At 39.7% G+C, this 21,916-nt stretch overlaps 1 protein-coding gene across 6 annotated transcripts in view; it reads right to left on the bottom strand.

The window, feature by feature from the left end:
- Positions 1 to 4,444: 4,444 nt before the first annotated feature.
- The window catches only part of DLG2 (discs large MAGUK scaffold protein 2), a 986,088-nt gene continuing 968,616 nt past the window's right edge, over positions 4,445 to 21,916 (bottom strand). For all 6 annotated transcript variants that reach the window (XM_066341286.1, XM_066341281.1, XM_066341282.1 and 3 more), the window contains 6 exons: positions 16,036 to 16,086; positions 15,122 to 15,223; positions 14,091 to 14,263; positions 13,325 to 13,434; positions 7,996 to 8,087; positions 4,445 to 7,268 (listed from right to left, as the gene is read on the bottom strand). In XM_066341286.1, coding sequence (XP_066197383.1) covers positions 7,162 to 7,268; positions 7,996 to 8,087; positions 13,325 to 13,434; positions 14,091 to 14,263; positions 15,122 to 15,223; positions 16,036 to 16,086 — 635 coding nt within the window. In that variant the 3' untranslated portion in view covers positions 4,445 to 7,161. The remainder of the gene's footprint in view (positions 7,269 to 7,995; positions 8,088 to 13,324; positions 13,435 to 14,090; positions 14,264 to 15,121; positions 15,224 to 16,035; positions 16,087 to 21,916) is intronic.

The raw sequence follows: 21,916 nt of genomic DNA, 5'->3' as shown, positions 1-21,916 counted from the left end.
GGCAGGATCCATCTCCATCAGTAGGAGACTGCAGCAGTGGGTACTGTCCAGAACTGCGCTCCTCCACTGAGCAGGGGAGCTGTGCTTATGCCCACATCTTTCCACACTGGTCTGCTGACCAGTTCAGCTCTTTTACTGGTGACATGCCCAGCCAGCCAACCCAAGCAGTCCATGCTCTGCAGCTGCAGTGTCACCTTCCTTGCAGTGATGGGCTTTGTAATGGTGCTTTTGGTGAGCCCTGCTCTGGTAGGGCTACTATGGTAGGTCTTCTTCTGTTGTCCAAGATCATACAATCATGGAATTGTTTGGAATGGAAGGGAATTTAGGATCATCTAGTTACAATTCTGCTGCCATAGGCAGAGATATCTTCCAACCTGGAAGTTGTTCAGAGCCCCATCCAACCTGGCCTTGAACACTTCCAGGGATGGAATTTTTGATAATAAAGATTTCCGTATGGATTGCTCATGAGGAAAAGTGTCTGCTCTGTGCTCAGATATTTAGGAACTTTATCACCATTTTCCTGCTTTCCCACAGGTGCTTTAGGTGTCATTGCCTTGCTTTGTGCCAGCCATAAAATGCTCTGATTATGGTGAAATGAACAACTCTCTTATGCCAGATAGACATCTAAATTCTTCTGAAAATCATGGTGAAATTACTTCCTTGAGATGGATTTGGCACTTAGAGGTGCCAAATCTGTATAGCAGGAGTACTGGTTACCTACCTTGTAGCTTGGGTCCCAAATAATTTTCCAAACTGGGAGAGAGTGTCTTTCAAACCACAGGTTGTGAACAGACAACTGAGTCCAGATACTTGGCTGTCTGTGTGAAGGAACCATTAAAAGGCAGAGGAACAAATGAGAAAATGTGACCATTAGGGACATAATCTATGCCTGGCCAAGGCAAAAGGCTGGCAAAGTTTGCCACCACTTCCTAAATTGATCATCACAGCATGTCTAGATTCCTATAATTTAAAGTACTTTCTGTCTCCAATCCATTTTATAAAGATTGTTTTCTAAGTTTCTCTTGCTTCTGCAGAATATAGTCTGGGGAATTGACTCAGGTTGACCAGAGAGAGGATGAAGAAGAAACTACTTTAATAAGAGATCCTGCTCAATGTTAATTGTTTGGATTCTCTCCCCCTTTTGAATCTTCTGGAGAAATCTAAAGCATCACACTGAATGTTTAGAAGATTAACCATCCTTGTGATCGTGAATATAAAACCCTGTGGACAGAGTTTTTTCCCTGTAGACTCAGTTGTGGCTCTCAGAGCCATATAAAGGCTCTGTGGTCCTTTGCAGACTGCAGACAGTACTGTCTGTGTCAAAAGCAGTGCCCTCATGTTACTGCCTCTGCTGGGGACTGACAATGTTCACATGGCAATCCCTGGAGCCCACAAACCATCTGTAAAGATATTCCTGGAATGGCCATACCCCAAGGTTCTTGACCTGTTGGGATCCCATAGCACACGTGAATTTATGCTCCACTAAGCTGCTCACAAGCAGCTATAATGTAATTCTTACAGTCCTTTTCCCCACTGCACGACTGTGCAGTTATGTCATAAACATGAAATGATTATTTAATTATAAAAATATTCTGCTAATTATTCACCAAGATGCTGATAACACTGAACTCACAGCAGCACTGTGATAAGGAGAACGTGGCTGTACTTCACCAGAATGAATCTTCTTGGTGGCAGCTTCCATATCCATGTGAAGTCAAAAAGAAATAAAAAAGGGCTAGAAGGAAAAAGGTGTCTTATTCTTAGTAATTTTTGAAATCATCCTTCTAATTCCAGGCTTGTGTCTGTCTTGTGTGATAGATGTGATAATGTCTCGAGACAAAATAAAAGCATTATATTTCTCTGTTACTATTCTGCTCCAAGGAAAAAAGACAAATTATGCCTTGTGAAGAAGCCATTTGCTATAAAGTGTAAAAATGCTTTAATATTAATATTTTATAATAAAATTCATGACATATTTATAAACACTCTATCAAGCATTTACAACTGAACCACAGCTGAGAGCTTGGACTGGAATAAATAAGCAAGGACACAGCTAGTATGAAATATACAGCTCAATTTTTATAATCGTGTGTGCTTTATTCTTTACACAAATGGAATGGATGCGCAGAGTATTTACACATAACAGGAGTGTAAGCTGGACAGGGTGTTTTGTAAACTCCAGTTCAGATTCTGAGTACCCCACACTACAGCTGGACTGAAAATCATCCTGCTCAAGAGACGCGCGCTGAACATTGTACTGGAGGGAGCAGCTTGCTGCATACAGGCTGCTGCACTCAGAAATTCAAACTGGCCAATTCAAATTTAGGAGCACAAGTCCAGAAATTAAAAGGCTGCTATCCCACTAAGAGCCAACAGTGTTGCCATTTTTTTTCCTTTTTTAAATGCTCCCCCCCCCCCCTCTACCCACCCCCCACAAAGATCTTGCCTAGGATGCTGGCTCCCGTCGCCAGAAATGCTGTTTGACATCAGGGCAAGCTGCCCGTGCTGTAGGGCCAGAAGGTGTAAGCTGCTAATGTGGTGAAGAGATGATGGATCACCTCTCGTGCTTTTCACCTTGAAGACAGAGTCTCAAAAAGGGCCAATGAAGTGGTAGTTTCTATAGCTCTTGGTGAGATGTCAGTGCAGCTTAAGCCTTCTGGAAATCTATTTGGCCCTTGGGGTGTCTTTTTGTTAGCAATTTCACAGCACTGGCCTCAAATGAATCTTGGTCCATGACTTGGCCCTCTGTATGTTACAGTAAAACAAGCAGTAAATAATAATGAAAAGTGCTGAGCCGCTGTTTAATCAGGTGGCCTTGGTGGCATACAGAAATGCAAAAACAGTGTGATGAGGAGGATGGATGTTTAACTTCAGGTGGTATAAATGGATGGACTCCATTGAAATCAGAGGAGTGACCATGATTTCCACTGGCTGAGGATCTAGGCTAGCTATATGCTGGATAGATATTAAATGTTATCTGTTGTTAGCTTTGATGCTGATTTGTGTCCTAGAATGGAAACTATTTTTTAGTGTAGTGACCTCATTCTTATTTCTGAACCAATTGACAAAATGTCTGATTTTTAATGGGAAAGAAAAAAGTTTATTCCACCAAGGAATGGGCTTGCACACTTGAATGCAGTTGCACAGTGAACCACATGCATAACATGACAGGCAAAATGTTAAGAGGGAAAATACTGAGATTAAAAGCTATGAAGGATAAAAGACCACTTTCTGTGAACACGGCAGATATTATGGCTTTAAATCTGCATCTGAAAAAGGAGGTTGATACTTTTTCTCAAGATGGTATTTCCTACAAATATCTTCATGTGTTTTCACTCTCCAAACCCTCTGGTCAGGGATACAATTTTAAAAACAAATATTCAAATATAAGAAAACCAAAACAAAAATACAGTTTGAATGGGTGCTGATGAGTGAATAACAGTGAAGGTGTAATGACAAAAATTTCTCCATAGAAAATGAACAAATAGGTAGGTGGATGTTGTATACCTAGGACACTGTTGCTGGCTCGTAGTGCTTATTAGGTCAGGTACCACACTGCTCTCCAGGATGAGGATTTGTAATTTCAGTGCAATGGAGAGGTTTCTTATCCTTGACTTTCACCGAGTGGTTCCTAGGACCCTATCCATACCGGAGCATCAAACCATGCTAGCTACAAACACAATTACATCACAGAATATTGATCTAGAAACAGCCTTTACTACCAAAGAAATTACAAAGCGCTAGCATGGACAGGGTTCCTCTGTAGGAAGGGGGATTAAGCAAGAAAGAGGCTCTTTCACTGGTTGATGGTCAGACCAAAATGCCATTCCACTGAGCCCTGTTAGCAAGCTCTCAATGAGTCAGTGCATGGAAGATTTTTTTTTTTTCATTTGTGGCAAGGAAAAATAATTAAGTTGTAACATTGCACAGCTGCACAAAGCTAGCAAGATGTCATTGTGATCATTCATGGGTGGACAAAAAGCTGGGATAATTTTGATTCTGCTTAGACCCTACGGTGCTACACACTGTGCCAGAACATGAGATATAGCACCAGGGGTGTGATCTGGCACTTTTCCTAAAGGGTCCAGCATTTGCATTGGTCTCATGGTTAGACGCTCCCAAGTCTTTTACATGGACAGAAAAGGAATCTGATTATGCTAAGCTGTGTTAACCAATATGGAGTCAGGTGCCAATTGCTGTGGGTTGTGATTTGGACTTTTTCTTTTTCACCAGATGTAATTTTGCATGAGTCTTATGCTTTTCTTCCTCCTCCCACTACCACCCAGTATGATCTGAACAGCTGCAATGCAAAAATGGACTGCAGCTCTGAGGATGCTGCAACATGGAACGCAAAACATCAACACACAAAACAAATGGGAGTACAAGTCCTAAGGGAAATAAGACCTCTCACTGATTCTCTTGACGATTTCTTTTTAAATATATGTTTTATTTAAAAAAAAAAGAAAAAAAAAGAAAAAAAAAGTGCAATGTCAACTCTAAAATGGAAGCACAAACAACAGACAGGGAAAAATAAATAATGTTACTACAGTAACCAAGGACTGATGGAAAAATCGATTGTACTCAGCCGTAGTGTTACTGTTCACTGTAAAGCACAGCACATGACAAAGCAAAACAGTTACTAGAAGGATAGTACCATAAAAGGCTGCATGCTGAACTAAGAAACAAAGAAGCAGATGTGATTGATTGCTTAAAAACAGAGCTGAAAATTAGAATGAAGTTCCTGCTTTAGGATACTTGGTTTTTCAGGTCTGGTGGGCTATTTCCCAACCTGGGGCAACAGTATTTTGCTAGCATGGAAAAATCCATGGCTTCCAAAGATCTGGGACCACTCTGTGGACTTCTGCAGAATTATCCAAAATCAAAGCATTCATATATTAATGTTTAACAAAAAAAAAAAAAAAAAAAAAAAAAAGATGTTTATAGCCCTTCTGGTTACAAAGCTCTTCTGGAGACTTAACTGAAACCCTTGTTTATAAATCTGTGCTGGCCAGGCAGGAAAAATAGTTAAAGAAGTTACCAGAGAAGTTCTCAGAGTTACCACAGTTGGGCAGTAAGCGTGAGAGGCCCACTCAGAGCCAGTAAAATGCCCATATTTTATTAACCCTGTCACTGCTGGTGGCTTTTGCAAACATCCAGCTCGTCGCGCTGTCCGCGGAAGGCGGCTGGATAGACCTGTCAGCTGGACAGGGTGTAGCAATGTAAGCTGCAAACAGACAAGTGCCAGAGGAGTCTATTTAGCATTTGCCCTTAAGACATCTGTAAGCATTAGAGTTGCTGTAGCCACCAGCTATAAGTATTGCACTCCTGCAGAGCAGCAGAGGCAGGAGCGTGGGTTTTATAGAGAACATGGTCCAGCAGCAGCAAAGGCAATTCAGTTTTACTGTCATAGCATCTCTTGCAGTTGTCCCCTTGTAAGTCCGTAAAGAATGGCATCAGTATACAGAAGAAGGGCAATGTGAAATGAGAAAAAAATACCTCCTTCTCCCCTTCCATACACCCCAAACTGCAGTTCCACAGACTTTCCCCAAATCCCTCACAAATACCTATTGCCTCAGTTTTTGCTTTTAAGACCCTTGTTGACTGTGAAATGAATGAAGATACAAGTTAGCTGGCGACCTGCCTGAAAAGAGAGGAAAGATCAAAGGCTTTTTTATTTCCCGGAGGGAAACAGGAAGAATCATAAAATATTTGAGGATTAAGGGTGCCTCCTTCCTAAGACAGAAATTATTAACTGCATTTAAGCACTGACATTTTGCTTCTTAATAGTTGTCCCTCTCAAAGATGCATTATTATCCTTTTGTGTTCAGAAAATTCCTACAGGGCAGTGAGTTCAAGAGATCTTTCCATAGGAGTTCATCATGATTAAACAGAGGCAAGGGAGAGGATTAAATTGAAAGAAAAACAAGATGACAACTACAATTTAAAGAATTATCTTGCTTGTCATTAATAATAGAGAATCTGTTATGGAAGAGGTATAATGCAACTTGATGGTCCTCTTTACATTTGACAGTCACACAAGGGTGCAAATATTTAATCTTTCAATTAATTAATCTTTACAAAATATCTTCACAAAAACATTTTACCTATAGAAATTAGTTTCTATACATCAATATATTTTTATTTTTATAAATTATTCCATCTTTAAGTGCCTTCTATCAATATAAATGATAAAATAGACAATCAAAAATTTTAAAGCTTTTCCCAGTTGTATCCCTCCTTGTTAACATAGGTGCTGTGAATCCTCATACATGTGTGTGTCCTCATAGGAATGTGTTTGTGTGCACGTGTTTGTGATGTGAAATGCTTCCATCCTCTCCCACCCCTAAACACCATCAAAATAACCATATTGTTGGTAGTTCCTGATGCAATAGTGCTTCCAAAGGGGAAAAAAAGAAATGGTTGACTTGGTTTCAGAAATCAAAAGATGTGCATAGTTACCAAAGTTGAGGTGTAACAACTACAAATGTGCAATGACAAGCTGAGAACAGGACCCACCTCCCAGTCAGGTCACAGAGTGTCCTAACAGTTACCTCAGTAGGAAGGGGACCAAATACTCTGAGCTTGATTTTGCAAGGTGTGTGTGGCCCTGTTGTAGCAAAAATGCTTAAGCCTGTGCTTAGCTTTGAGCACATGAATAGTCCTACTGGAACTGGTGGGACTGAACGGCGTAGGGAAGGGTCACAAGTGACTCCAAATCAACAGGCTACTCAAGTGTAGGAATTGGGGTCAAGTGCTGAGCGCCTTGCAGGATCAAGCCCTATATGAGGTTCAAGAGCTGGGAACTTCTCTAAAGCAATCAACACACTGAGCTCAGCCATTGAAATTGATCAAAATGTCCGTGTGGGCACAAGAGGTGGCTTAGCTCCCCTTGACAGAGGGTCTCCATGTTAAAAGTTTATACCTACAACTCGTGCTCTGAGCACACAACAGATTTGCTTTATATGGTAGAAGTCTTTTTGTTCCTACCCTTTGACCCATCAGTGTCCTTCATGGCTTCAAACACTTTGTGTTGTACATTCATCAAAATTCACATTGACTGCAAAGAACATAAATGCAACAAAAACAGGAAAGCCTCCAAATAGTATATTATAGTTTTCTTCTAAATATTCTCCCGTCGTAATCAGAGGTGCAGTGGCTAATTTATAATTTTTCCTTTGAAGGAATCCAGATGAAAGGCCCAGATTGTTCTTCAATTACAAGTTTGCATTGATTATATATATCTTCTAAGCTATCTCCTTGGACAATAGCTGCAGTAGAGAAAACATATCAATGTTTCTTTTAATTGATAGATACAGCATCCAGTGTCAGCACATCTTCAGCATACTCATAGATACTCATGGAATGAGAAGGAATACTGGCATAGTGGGATGATTATAGGAAAGTCACACCCCTGCAGATGACAACTACGTTCAAATCATTGTCACCTGCCTATGACAGAGACTCATCCCACTGCTCGTACTGAGAAGACTGAGCCAGGTTAGTTCAGAGAACTAGCAGTTCTGTCCTGGGAAAGGCACCAAGATATTCCCACTGTTGGATGTTAAGCTTTGCACTTCATTCGATTTAGAACCTACTTCAGCAGTGGGCAGCAGCAGATTTACAACCTTTCTGATCTGGTTATAATGAGTTCACTCCTGGCTGCTGAGGTTAACAAGATCAGGCCCAAGCTGACAGAAGGTAAAGCAACTGTAACACAAAGCACAGTGGTTTGTCCCTTACTTTCCCACAGTATAGATACTCCTTCACTACATCAAATTTTTGGAGTTTGAGGAGTCAAGTGCCTCAACTGCTCTTGAATTTCAAGGAAATCATACTCTCAAGCCAGAAATCCTTGCTCTGGGCATACTAGGTACTCTATAGGTACTCTATGTCAAAGACAGAGTTGATCCAGTGGTTTTGCAATAGAAGGCTATATCTTCTGGAAATAAAAAAATATCTTGTGGAAAAAAAAAAAAGGTATTAATAAAAACATACCTGTGAAATATTCTCCAAATTCTTGTTCTAATTTAATTGCTCGATCATAGGTTTTCTTTGCTTGCTCCTCTGTAAGACGTTTATTCATTTCCCTAGAAACATGGAGGAAGTAATCAAAAAGTTTAGATTCTTGCTAGAATGGCTTTCAAAAGGCATGCTCAACTGAATCACAAATGGATTTAGATTGGTAAAAGAGTAAAATGGTAAAATTCTTTCAACAGTTCATGGACGGCTTCAATATTTTCAATTTAATTTCTTCTTATGTAGTACAAAACTACTTCTTCAGACTATTTCCCATTTCACTTTTCTCCACCAAATTTTTATCTTGGGTTCACTATTCTACATTCTCAAACAAAATACAAGGCCCGAGTCTGGTAGCTGCTGAGATAGACTTAAGACATCAGGAACCCATAGACAGGTCTGGAATCCAGGATGTCCCGTAGTCTGAGCACTCAGCACTCCTGCCTGAAGCTCCTTCAGGAACCTCTCCAGACTCAGGTCGTGTTCTCACATGGATGAGGTTGTACTGAATGCTTATTGGGTGCCAATAAACATAAAAATAAAGAGAGTAACATTCATTCTGGTTTTTTTTCAGTGTTTTGCTATTTGATGGTGCATTTCTGTTCCAACAGAAATATTATTTAATAACTTTAAGAAATGAATTGTCTTGCGTGCGCACACTCAGGTATTAATACCACTGTATATTTGCAATGAATCAAGCTCATGCTCATTCACTGCCTTATATGCCCATAGATGTCTAAATTATCAATAATAAATAGAGTTTGCTTGTTCAGGCATTTTTTCCCAGTGTAGATTAATTTCTTCTTAAAACATGACAGAAATTTTCTGAGGCAAGTAGGAAAGCATAAATCTGATTTTATGCCTTGCACTGAATTATATGATTATGTGGTAATGGACTGTATACAGTATGCCATGGGTGATGCATGTAGGAAATTATGAACATGATGGTGCAAAAAAAAAAAAAAAGCTCCATGAAGTGCACAACATTATGAACTTGCTACAGCTAACTCCTACTTGGCTTCTGAAAAACATGCTGGGAGTTGTCCAGGATGCAAAAAGGTGTTTCCAGAAATGGCTTAAAGCTGCTTACCTATAAAAGTAACCATATAGCTGGGAACGCTGCTTAGAAAAATCTCTTTGCATGTAATAATGCCGTTGAGAAAGCAGGTTTATAAAATGAAGGCTAAGAAAGATTTCTTTTAAAATTTATGTCAGTTATTTGTAGACTATATAAAAAGGTTTAATATAATCTCTGTGTTGTTCTGCTAAATTTGTAATAATACTAATTCTATTTATTGGAAAGATTACTATCAAATCAAGTTCAGGTGGACTTCACATCAGATACACTGACTTTAGGTGACTGAACTAAAATTCTGTCTTTAAGTGGGACATACCACTGCAAATTCTTAGGCAGGCTTAACATTTTCATTTTATGGGCACTTAACCAATACTGTAATGCTAACAACATCCTCTTCCTTTCAGATCTCTTTCTGGTAAATTTTTGAGAAGTCTTCCCTTTCTCAAGATCTTTGAATAGCAGAAAATACAAATAAAAACATAAACAAGTGTTTAAATTAGTTAGTACTTTGAAACAGGTAGAAATTTGCATTACACTTTCAGGTTGCAGATTTGCCTGGGGTATAAAAATGGTGCTAGTTGTATTCCTGACTTTACCCCTTCTGTGCCCTTAGAAGAGAGGATGGAGAAGGGGGAGGACCATGATGTCCATTTTCATGATGAAATTAAAGTGCTGTCATACTGCCATCCCTTCTATTTCTTATTTCTTACCCAGGGACCTGCACAGCTGGTGAATTCAAAATATAGTGCATATTTTCCAGGGTTCTTCTCCTCTCCCAGTGAAGAGCTCACCCAGGCTGGGTTTTTCTTACTTCCATTTCTTATCCCCATGATCTCACTACTGTCCTCATTCCTTTAGAGCGTGAGGCTGATTGAAGGGTATGAACAAGAAAGCCTCTGGGAGTAAACCAGGTGGAGTCATGTAAAACTGGGAAGAGAGGAATGGAGGAAGGGGAGAAGGAAGGAAGGAAGGAAGGAAGGAAGGAAGGAAGGAAGGAAGGAAGGAAGGAAGGAAGGAAGGAAGGAAGGAAGGAAGGAAGGAAGGAAGGAAGGAAGGAAGGAAGGAAGGAAGGAAGGAAGGAAGGAAGGAAAGAAAGGGTGATGGAACAGTTTGTTTACAGCAATGGCCATGTGTTTTTTCAAGTGCAGGTGCAAACTTGTATTACGCTCCCTTCACTCTTCTCGCCTCCAGATAGGTGCAAATGAGCATATGCATAAATGAGAGACTACAACTTTATGTGCCAATTTTGATGGGAGATAAATATTTTGTCTTTGTTTCTCTGCATCTTAGATTAGATTAGATTAGATTAGATTAGATTAGATTAGATATTCTTTGTCTTTTGTGTTTTGACTTTGCTATTGAAGTAGCTTTCAACTCATTTGTATGAATAGGAGTAACAGTTATGACAGATAAACCTATAAATTTTTTGTGTTGCAGTAGTTATGTACCTAAAAAGGCTGAATCACACAGTCATTAAGTGGGAAAAGACCTCCAAGATCATCAAGTCTAACCTTTGACTGATCACCACCTTGTTAACTGTATCACAGCACTGAGTGCCAAGTTCAGGCATTTCTTGAACAGCTCACTTGTTTTATTGCCCTTAGTGAAGTATTAGCATTGCTTTGGTTCAATAACAGAATGATTATCATAATATTTTTGCATCTTCATAACACCATTTGATGTGTTTAAGGATTTGCTTTCTAACATCAAATCAACAAAGCCTTTATGTTATTGCCAGTTTGCCTGATGTATTTATCAGAGTAAGGGCCACTTTTATGTACTTGGTTTTTTAATCATTCCAGAGGCAATGCCAGCATTAAACAAATAATAGAAATGTTTTATGAATGGGAAAACTGTATGCTAAGATCTCTGTTAAAAAAATCAAGGCAGGCTATCAGACTACCCTTCCCCTTCTATACAGGAACAAAATCACAATATTGTTGAATTGCAGGGATGGAAGAAAAAGGATGGAAGTTAGGATAGTGCTGTGCAAATACCAGATATTGTGCATCATTCTTTGTAATGTGGCTGGACATACAGCGAGCTCATTGCCAAAGGCACGGCCAAGAAGAATGCACGTTCCAGGGATGGGTCAGGTTCGTATTCTCTGGCTCTGTCACCAATGGCTGCAGGCATCACCAGACATGCATCTATCACAGGAGGGAGTGTGCCAACATTTTAGCTGTCAAACACCTATCTATGGCATTACCTGGCATTTGCAGAGCCCTGGGGGAGGGGAATCACAGAATCACAGAATGACTGGGTTGGAAGAGACCTTCAAGATCACTGAGCCCAACCCATGCCCTAGCACTTCAACTAAACCATGGCACCAAGTGCCACATCCAGTCTTTTTTTAAACATATCCAGAGATGGTGACTCCAATACCTCCCTGGGCAAACCATTCCAGTACTTTATCATCCTTTTAGCAAAAAAAATTTTCCTAATATGCAACCTGTATTTCCCTTGGCAACCTGTATTTCCCCTGTGTCCTCTGGTTCTGTCAGTTGCTGCCTGGAGAAAGAGACCAACCCCCTGGTAGACCAACCTGGCTACAATCACCTTTCAGGAAGTTGTAGAGAGTGATAAGGTCACCTCTGAGTCTCCTCTTCTCCAGGCTAAATACCCCCAGTTCCCTCAGTTGTTCCTCACAGGGTTTGTGTTCCAAGCCCCTCACCAGCCTCGTTGCCTCTTCTGGACATGCTCAAGCATCTCAATGTCCTTCCTAAACTGAGGGATCAGAACTGGACACAGCACTCAAGGTGTGGCCTCACCAGTGCCCAGCACAGGGGAAGAATGACCTCCCTGCTCCTGCTGGTCACAACATTCCTGATCCAGGCCAGGATGCCATTGGCCCTCTTGGCCACCCGGGCACACAGCTGGCTCACGTTCAGCTGCTGTCACCAGTATCCCCAGGTCCCTTTCTGCCTGGGCACTGTCCAGCCACACTGTCCCCAGCCTGTAACGCTGCAGGGGGTTATTGTGGCCAAAATGCAGGACTTGGCACTTGGACTTAAATATCATCTTACTGGACTCTGCCCATCCATCCAACTGTTCCAGGTCTCTCCTACCTTCCAACAGATCAACACACCCTCCCAGCTTAGTGTTGTCTGCAAATTTACTAATGAAAGACCAAATACCCTCATTCATGTCATCAATGAAAATATTGAACTCAAAATTTCACCCCCATCACAGCAAATTAAGCTGATAGCTCTTGCATAACTGTAAATGTACATGGAAAACAACTTGATAACCATGTATTTTATCTTGAGTTTTAACTCAGGGTGAATATTAATTCCATATTTTCTCAGCCTTCTCTGTGACATTGGATAATTCCTGCTCCTCTTCCACCAGCTGGGTGGAAACCAGAATTAGACCAGCACTCCAGCTGAGGCCTCATCCATACCCAGTAAAACAAAATAGCAGTCTATTGTGTCCTTACACAACACTGATATGAATACAGCCCACAGTGGCAATTTCCTTTTTTTGCAACCACATTACCCATTTATTCGTATTCCTGTGTGATCCACCCCAACTGCCAGATGCTTTTCTGAAGTGCTATAGCTAAATTATTCCCTGCTTGTACTCATGCATTTCATTTTCTCTCCTTTTTCCGTGCTGAATTTCATCTTACTGATCTTACATTGAGTTTTGATCTTATCCCCCAATATATGTGCCACCTTGGACAGCCTTGGCAGCATGGAGCTTGTGTCTTCTCTTCATTCTTTTAAGTGTTATGTTTGCTCCTCTCCAGTCCTATGGCTCCTTGCCTATCATCTTACAGACCTGCAGGTAAATGAAGGGCTGGTGAAGAGGAGCACACCTCAAGTCTGACACAGGTTTAACCCCTGGTTTGTGCCCTTGGCCAAATTCTAAACTCCAAGAGCATCTGAGGATGCATGGGACAAGCCAAGCTGTGTGAGTGAGTCCCTGGTGAACTTGTTGCACAGGTTGAAGCAAATACACCCAGCACTGGTAGGGAGTCCTTCTTGGTCCAGCACATAATCCCACGTGTGCCAGTCTGAAAGGTGCAAAGTTCCTTGAGATACTGGGATATAGTGGAAGACAGGCTCTGAGGGCACTCTTCCTGCCTCATCTCATTATTACTAATTTTAGACAACAAGCAAAATGTAGACTCCAGACCTGTGTGGTGCCACTTGAGGCTTTACCCCCCCAAAAAAAAACCAACCCAAAAAAACCCCAAAAAACAAACTTGAAGAAGTTTATACTCACATCAGAGGCTCCCATGATTTGGGCTTAATGAAGATAGCAATGGGATAGAGTTGTGCAACTTGTAGTCGTTTGATAGCATTTCCTGACACATCAAGTATACAGTGCTTGCCCTGTTGGAAACAGATGAGCATGTGTTTATTTTTGCAGACTTTGCTGCAGATCAGCCAAAAGACAGGAAGCAAATCTGTGATGCAGTGCCCTGGAATGGGGCCATTATTAGCACACCAGGGAAAGGGAAGCCCAGGGTATGTACTCCACTAGGCTGCGTTCTTCCCTTTGCTTTGATATGGGAACAAACTTGGGATTTATTTTTCACTGGGACGAAGTTTGCAGGGGCAGGAGGATTTTCTTGAGATGAAGAAAATCAATTCATAAAAGCAACAGGATGTCCATTTTCTTAGTGATTAATTCAGTTCTTGTTTATGCCACCTGAGGCAAATGATTTAATCTTTCTGTGGTTCATTCTTTTGCCTTTGTGAAAGTGATTTAGTTTATCTACCTGTCTTACAGAGGGAAGAGTAGAGGCTGTTTTGAGGAGTACTTGAGGCATTGTGTTAGAACCCTGAATCGATGGCACTATATCCAAGTACAGACAGTACCAAGAATGATGTCATTCGAAGTCAGAGACTCCACACTGTAAAGCCTATAAATATTAGGATGGTGTTTTGCAGCTATTTTATATTTTTGGTAGAGAATCATGTCTGAGACACAATGTGGAAACAAAGCAGGTCAAGTTGCACTGGCAATAAAACTACTATTAACCTACCCTTTCTGCCACAAATCTTACAGACTGGACACTAGTTCCATACAAATTATCATTGTACTGCCCAGCTTCTATAAATTTGTGCTCTTGGATATCTTTTTCCATTTGTTCTCTTGAAATGACAAAATGATAATCTCTCCCATCCACTTCATAGTCACGCTTTGGCCGTGTGGTATCTGCATGAAACAAAGAGACAGAAGATCAAGAAGTCTGCAAAAACATTTAGTGCAAAAAATGCAGCCATGGTTTGCTCAGTGGGCAATGCTGGGTCTGCTCTAAGTGAGGACATTTCACATCTGAGAGCAGATCTTTGGCTACTACATACTGTTTTCAAAGGAGCTACGACAATAAAGATGTCTTTTTGTAGTAATACCTTTGGATGTTTATCTCAAATCAATACAGGCTAAAATAAAATGAGAGTTTACCAGAATTCTACTTTTTTCAGCAGAATCACACACAAACCTCAAATATAAAATGCATTTCCTATTTTCAATTTAATGTTATTATAGTAATAAAATGAATTGTGATCTCATCAACTCAATTTAGCCTTATTTATAAGGCTGATTCTGTTCTCATCTCTAGGAGTTTTAAGTTAGTGTATTGGCAGAGATAACCATTTAAAATGAAGTACAGCTGCAATTAGGCCCTCAAATAAATAGCAAGCTCTTATGGTCCAAGATATAAATAATGTGTTTAATTCAGGTTCTAACACTGCTTTCTGAGTAAACAGTTTATATCTCACACAAATCACAGGTTATTCTGCATATTTACTGGTGGATGCTGTGCAATTGAGTTGAAACACTTTAAATTTTAACAGCATTTCAAACCTTTCAAAATTTTTTCCAGATGTTCACAACATTTATTTTTTTTATTTATTTGTTCTTTTCCCCTTTTCTGTCTGATGAAAAAATGACTTTTCAGAAATGCAACTATGCATAGTTCATGGATGGTGCTTTCATAGAAATTTACTTAATGTGTGGCACCAAGGGATACTGTTAACTCAGCTGCAGAACTGGGATTAAAATCATACTTACGTGGTACACATGACCCAAACTTATCAGGGAACTCCGATATCAAATCATCATTGATCCGATCTTTCATAGGACCCAGAATAATAACTGGCCTGGTGTAATTAACTGAAAAACAAAAGAGAAAGGCACATTTTTATCTTACCTGCAATAATAAATAATAAATAAATGCACCCAAATATGACCAATCAGATTTGCTATCTTTATGCATGAAGTGAATACTTAAGTGCACATTTTATTGGTGAGTATTTTATTTATTGACATGAGAAAAGGGGATGGAATGAGTACCACTGCAGATCTCTGTGATGGTTCATGCACAATGACTATGTAGAATGACTATGTAGTGACTATGACTATGTAGAAGCATAGACATATTTGCTATCGCTCAACAAGGCCACTCCCAAATGCTTGCAGATGGACTCTTCCATGAGGTATGGAAAGGCTATTTTAGCCTTTTTTTCACTTCAAGTTTTTTCACCTTTTTTTTTCACTTCAAGAGTGCATCCCCCATTAAACTAGATGGATGTGCTCCCATTTTAAGTTGCCTTTCCATATGTTTGTCTGCCCTGGACAATGGCACATACCACATGAGAAACAAAATAATTAAGGCTTTCTGTGTAACAATATTGCAGTAAATCTAGAAAATCTGCATCAATATTTTGTAGACAAATTAATTTTCTGGTGAACTAGAAAAGTCCATGAGAACATACTGGGGAGAAGAGTCCTGGGAATGTTAAGGAGGAGTAGCTTCCAAGGAATACCATAACATAAAGTTTTTTTCATATGAAAATAGGCTGAGTGTCCAAGAAAAAGAAGCTACAGTCAATCTGGGACTGGAAGAGCCAAGCTCACCACTCTGCTGGCCCCCAAACTTTGAAATGAAAAACATAAGGAAGAGTGATAGAAAAGATGAAACTTACTTTCCTGTCTTGTGACAGGTTCATAAGAAAGGATGCAGTCCTCTTGGCCTCCTGATGAGATAAGAAAGAAAAGAGATTGAAGCTGATGAGCAAAATGTCAGGTACTTAAATCTGATAAAATGCTTCACATAGAGACAGACCAGGTTCAACACTTCTCTCTTGATAAGCCTCTCACCTGAACCATTCCAAAGTCCATAATAACTTCCAGGTATGGAGTCAGTTTTTTTCCTTCCCTGTCCTCCCCCTCCATGTGTTTCAATTCTATTTACTGATATTGGGCTTTTTTATTGATGGCAAACATGCTTTTATTTGTGATTTGATACAAGGCTGTTTACAAGGATAGTGCAGCAATTAAAGATGCAATACTTTTCCTATTGTTAAGGCCCTAACACATAGCTGCAGAGTAAATCAACAGGCTACCTAGACAGAACAATTTTTATGTACAGAATATATATATACATATATATTTGTTGTTGTTATTGTTGATTGTCCTTCAGTGCATAGCTTCCATAGTCTAGTGCATTCACAGCCTGACATCTAGCTATGAGGTATTTTCTGATCCTTCTCCTTTCCCTGGACACAAATCACAGACTTGCAGAATGGCTGGGGCTAAAAGGGACTTTCAGGATCTGGAGATCATCTAGTCCAATTTCCCCCTGCTAAAACACCTAGAACAGATTGTACAGGAACATGTCTAGGCAGGTTTTGAATATCTTCAGCAGAAGTTTCACAGAATCATATTTTATACATTTGTCCTCCCTCTGCCCTTTTAGGATGGTGCTGTTTCCTCGTGGTGATATTTAGGGGACTAAACCAGAGAAATTTAGTGTAAGAAACAAGTGGCACTATATGGACCATGATTTGGGTGCAGGTGTGCAGTCCTGATGCATTGCTGTCCTCCCATCCAAAGTGCAAGAGGACAGGGAGGAGGATTCTTCACCTAAAGCATGAATAATTCCTGCTCATTTCTCCTTCTGGGTCACTGTCACATACTTGGTACCACATGAGAGCTCTGGCAGGTTCTAAATACAAATTAGCAAAGTTTAAAATGACGACTTTATTTTTGCTTGATTCAGGGTTTGTCTCCATGGATTAGATTCTGCAACTAATTTGGATACTACAGAAGAAAAAGTATCATAAGGCATACTAGTGCTTTATAAAATAGACAGGGTCGCCTTTGTTTCATCTGCTTGCATGAATGTGAGCCTGTGTTATATTATTCTGGTGGGCTCCTGCCAAACCAAGGTGTGCACATACAGGGGAAGGGTGCTGCTTTGCTTGAAGGAAATACACATAGGATTTAGAGGAGGGTACACCTCACCCAGAACTAGTCTGGCTGCTGTCTTAGTTGTCCTTGAGGCTCCACTAACTGTATTAACAAACTTTGTGTTGGATGCAATGCTTAACTCCCAAGAAGGCACTAATTTTGTTGTGGTTAAATCTTAAGCTGACTCTCACCCCATGAATCTGCTATGTTGGTAGATTTTTTTGTGCATGTGATATAGTATCTAGGCAGCAGTGATAAATGTGTAAGAAAAACTCTTCAAGTTAAAATAATGTAATTGTTGACAATGACAGAAACAGCAAATAAAAAACTGTATTGATGTCTTAGGAGAGAGGGAGAACTGACAGGACCAACTCCTGCCTAGCAATGGTGCTGAAGCAGCAAAGGAGAGAATATATTTTTTAATAAAAGGAAGAGATTAGACAGCATTTGAGGACAAGGCCACATAACATGTGAGGAGTGTGGACAAGGGATTTTCTTTTCTGTTTGCAAATGTTTGGTATTGTAATCACTTTTCTTTGGCTTTTTGCAAAGTTGGAAACCTAGAATTATTGTTACACTAGGTTTTATACATCGCATGTATGGGCTTCCCTTAAGGTTCCCAGTAAATTTCAAGGGTGATGTAGAACTCACGATGTCTCATTTCTCTGAAGATGAAAAAATCCACTCCTCAGGCTGGACAAGGATGGTCCTGCACTGTCTGTCCTCTACCCCATAAGAGGCAAGGCTACATTTTTCAACAGCCTGAGTAAGTCAGTCTTGGGATGGTCAATGAAGCCATCACATACCAACCAAATGGAGAGGAGCCTGTTTGCACAAATACCGTCTTAAACTTGAAATATTTGTTTCAGTAGCAAACAGATCCACAGCAAGAGTTTAATTTAACTAATTTCAGAAACCTGAGGCTTGAGTGCTTATGTCTAAGCTGGTCCCTAGCTACCCTTTGGAGCCAATGGCTGCCTACAAATAAGCCAATGCTTATTCTAAGACATGAGTCATCTGACTTTTTTTACATGGCTACCTTGTGAGGAGAGAAAAAGTCAGAAGGATGAAGTTTGTCTCCATTATTTCCTAACAGCATTTAAACAGCAAGGCCAGACGCAGATATCTGAAGCTAAACAGCAGAATCTCATGGGAGTGACAGTGTCAACAGCAATTGGAGGCAGACAGACAACAACTCTGAAACTCTGAAACTATTTTTTCCTTTTTTTTTTTTTTTTTTTTTTTTTTTTTTTTTTTTTTTTTTTCCCTGTGGACTAATACTTGGTTTTGGGACAGATTTATAACCAGTACTGACAAGCCAGCACAAACTTTACTTTCTTTTTTGTCCAGTCTCTGGCAGACATGTCCCCATGCTAAAGCTTTTGGTATATCCATCTCGCAGTAGAGTATGGGCTATGGAGAAAAACAAGCCTGTTTTACAGATGTCTTGTGAATCTGCAGCCAGACTGAAGGCACAGAAAAATTCTCCAGCCCACTCAAATTGTGCTGAAGTTTAAGCCATTGGTAAGGGTTGCAGTAAGTAAGGAGAAACTTTGAGGCTGGCTCTAATATATAAGAATTTAAAGAGAGACCTCTTCCTGAGGTAAGGATCTTCAGCCCCCAATTCCAGACTCAACATGGCAGTGTGACTGTGGGGAAAAGCTGCACCATTTCCACTATTCTTTCCTGGAAAAAGGACTAAGGAAGCTTAAATTTCTAAGTGAACAAAATCCTGCCATGTACTGTCCAGACAAAATCCTGTAGGTTCTCAGAGGCTGTTTTCCATGTTAACTATACCAGAACGTACTCTTTAATGATCACTGCTTGGTCAGTACAGCATGGTTTTGAAGTAGTCCATAAAGTATTAAGTATCATGAAGAGTTTTAGAGTCAATCAATAATCAATATAACCTTGTGATGGCTTTGAGGTGTAAGACACAGTGTGAAATCCATCAAGACACAAGCTCTTATCATTTCCCTAAGCCTCATTTAACACCCACATTAACAGCTTAATTGGCACAGGTTAGCTGTATTGATCTGGAAAATCTTTGTGACATTTAACAGATAAAACAAAAACAGAAAAAAAAGGAAAAGATCTTTCTGTAGGATTTTGGTATGTTCCCCTGTTCTTCAGTAAAATCCCATCAAGTCAAAAAAGGAGAAGAACATAAATAAAATAAGGAAGTGGAAGACAAAAAAGGGAAAAGTTTCCTAACTGTATATACTGATGAGTAAAATTACTGGAGAACTTTCATTTTCTAAGGACCACTCCCTGCTTCCCTTTGCTCTTGGTTTGCCTGTTGGTGTTTTCTCATGCTCGGGAAGAGAAAAACAGCCTGGAGGTTGTTATAACTCATAACCTCTATAAACTGAACAGTGAGGTCCTGTGCTGCCAGATAAATTTCATAAGGAGTATTAATTTAATCTTTTTAAGGGATTTGGTAGGGTTTCAGATGGGTAGCTCTGAAACGGACTTAGTATGATGCCTCTGTTTTCCCTTTCTGATTAGATGGCAGAGAGCTTGTGAAAGACTCAAAACCACTTTCATCATAGACCTGGTAGATATCAGGCATTTTTCATGTAACCCGTAAAAAGGCCCCATGTCCTACTGCCTTGCCAGAACATCCAGGGCTTCCACAGGTCTGCTGTACCTGGAGCCATCATGTGGTAAACGGGGTAGGAGAACTGCTGTGAGCTGCCATGGGGCTGCCACTATCTAAACAAAAGCATCCAGCAACTCATGCAGTGGAAGTCCATAGATTTTGGCATCCTATTAATGTCTGTGAATGAAAAAATCTGAAAAAAAAGCTTAAGTAGATAAATAAAAACAAAAGTTCTAGTAAAGAAGTGCTAGAAATTATTTATGATTTTTAAAAAATCAAAGAGAAATTTTGGGTTCATTAACATTTTTGGACTAATGGTGGTGGTTACCATCAATACATACGAAATCCTTGTAGATGAACCAAATTATTTGATTTTCAAGCTCTTGTCTGAATTTTGTTGCTCGCCTGGTCTAAAATCAAAGAAGGCTTATTTTACTGTCACCATCCATTTAGGTTTTGGGCTAATGTATCAATTACCTGAGTTGCATTTGCAAGATCTTAGTGAAATCAATTTCTTTGTTCTCTTCTTTTGCACAGACTGCAATGGACAATATCCCAGCCTGTATTTTGTTCAAAATCTATTTGCTAGGGCCCTATTTATGTGAACACATGATTTTTGGAAATACATTGGTAGCCATGAAAGGCTGGAAATCCAATATGTAAAAAGATTATCAGTAGTCTAAGCATGAACCTATGACTGAGAAGTTGTCTATGGGCAAAAATCAATATAGCTGTGTGGGTATAAAATGAGACTTCAGTGCCTGTGCCAATTTGAGCATGCCTGAATAATACAGTAATTCTGTGGAAAGTGTCCTTAATAATCAATAACCTATTTTAATAATCAGGACTACTTTAACCTTGTTCTGAATCTTCAAATCTCATTAGAAGAGTGAATTGCTGATTTCCTGACAGAGGGAAAAAATGTTTTTCTATCTTTTTCTTAACATTTCGTTATGCATTGCCTCTCTAGGTAATTGGTGCAATTATTACCAGTTTTGCAATTAGATGAAATAGATGTGACTATGTGTGTGTAATTTTGATGACAGCTGTAAGAACCTTTACTGAACTATGTGTAAGAGTGTTACAACACATATGCAGGAGAGAGACTTGAAATTCATGCCCATTATGAAAATAATGTCTCGCAAAATAAAAACTGATGAGTCCATGGTAAAAAGTCTGTCCTTACAAGCTTGGTTTGAAAAAGAAATCAGAACATTTTAAGTTACAGAGCTCCAAAGAAACTTTAAATCATGGTTTGATGAACTGGTCCAGGGATAAGTCAAAATTGGCTGTATGTGTCCTTATCACAAAAAATAACAAGTTTCTGCTAGACCAGGACTTTATATACCATTCGGCAAACTTGGCTTTACTGCTGAGAATGGGAATAAATAAACTAACATAGACTTCATAAGAGCATGGCTGTGTGATTCAGCAGCAGCTGTGTGGCAACTCATCCCCTTCAAGATCAAGGCAACATTTTTTCCTGGCCTCAAAATGCCATCATTTATAAAGGGTTCGATTCTGCTCTCAAAAAATGTGTCTGCGGTTTGCCTTGAAATTAATGGAGCTGAAGGTTATCTGCTGGGAGAAAGAATATCCTACTGTTGGCTCCAGCCCTACTCTTCATAACAAACCAAGTGTTGAGGGCACTGGCAGAAGGAATCTGGTTTACTTTTTGCAACTTTTTGCAACTCCTGTTGCTTAGAAGAGATCAAAGAATTTTCTCTTGAGACTATATTGGAGGATGTCCAATTATATTTTTGAAATTAAAAAAAAAATTATTTCTGTTTTTTTTAACCCTGGAGACATAAGCAATACTTCAACCAAATACTCAAAATTTTAACCAAATTATTTTTCTAAAAAGTAGCAAACACATCAGAGCATCTCCTAGAAAAAGCCCAGTTGATTTGTGACCGTCCTATTCCTCACTGTCCAGGTCACAGCCTCAGAAGCTTTCAATGTTGCTGGTTTGGAATGGTTCTAGGAATGATCAAGCAGTACAGGTTTTGAAA

This window comes from Sylvia atricapilla, chromosome 2 (genome assembly GCF_009819655.1).
Source record: "Sylvia atricapilla isolate bSylAtr1 chromosome 2, bSylAtr1.pri, whole genome shotgun sequence".
NCBI lineage: Eukaryota > Metazoa > Chordata > Aves > Passeriformes > Sylviidae > Sylvia > Sylvia atricapilla.
This window is presented reverse-complemented; position numbering and strand designations above follow the sequence as displayed.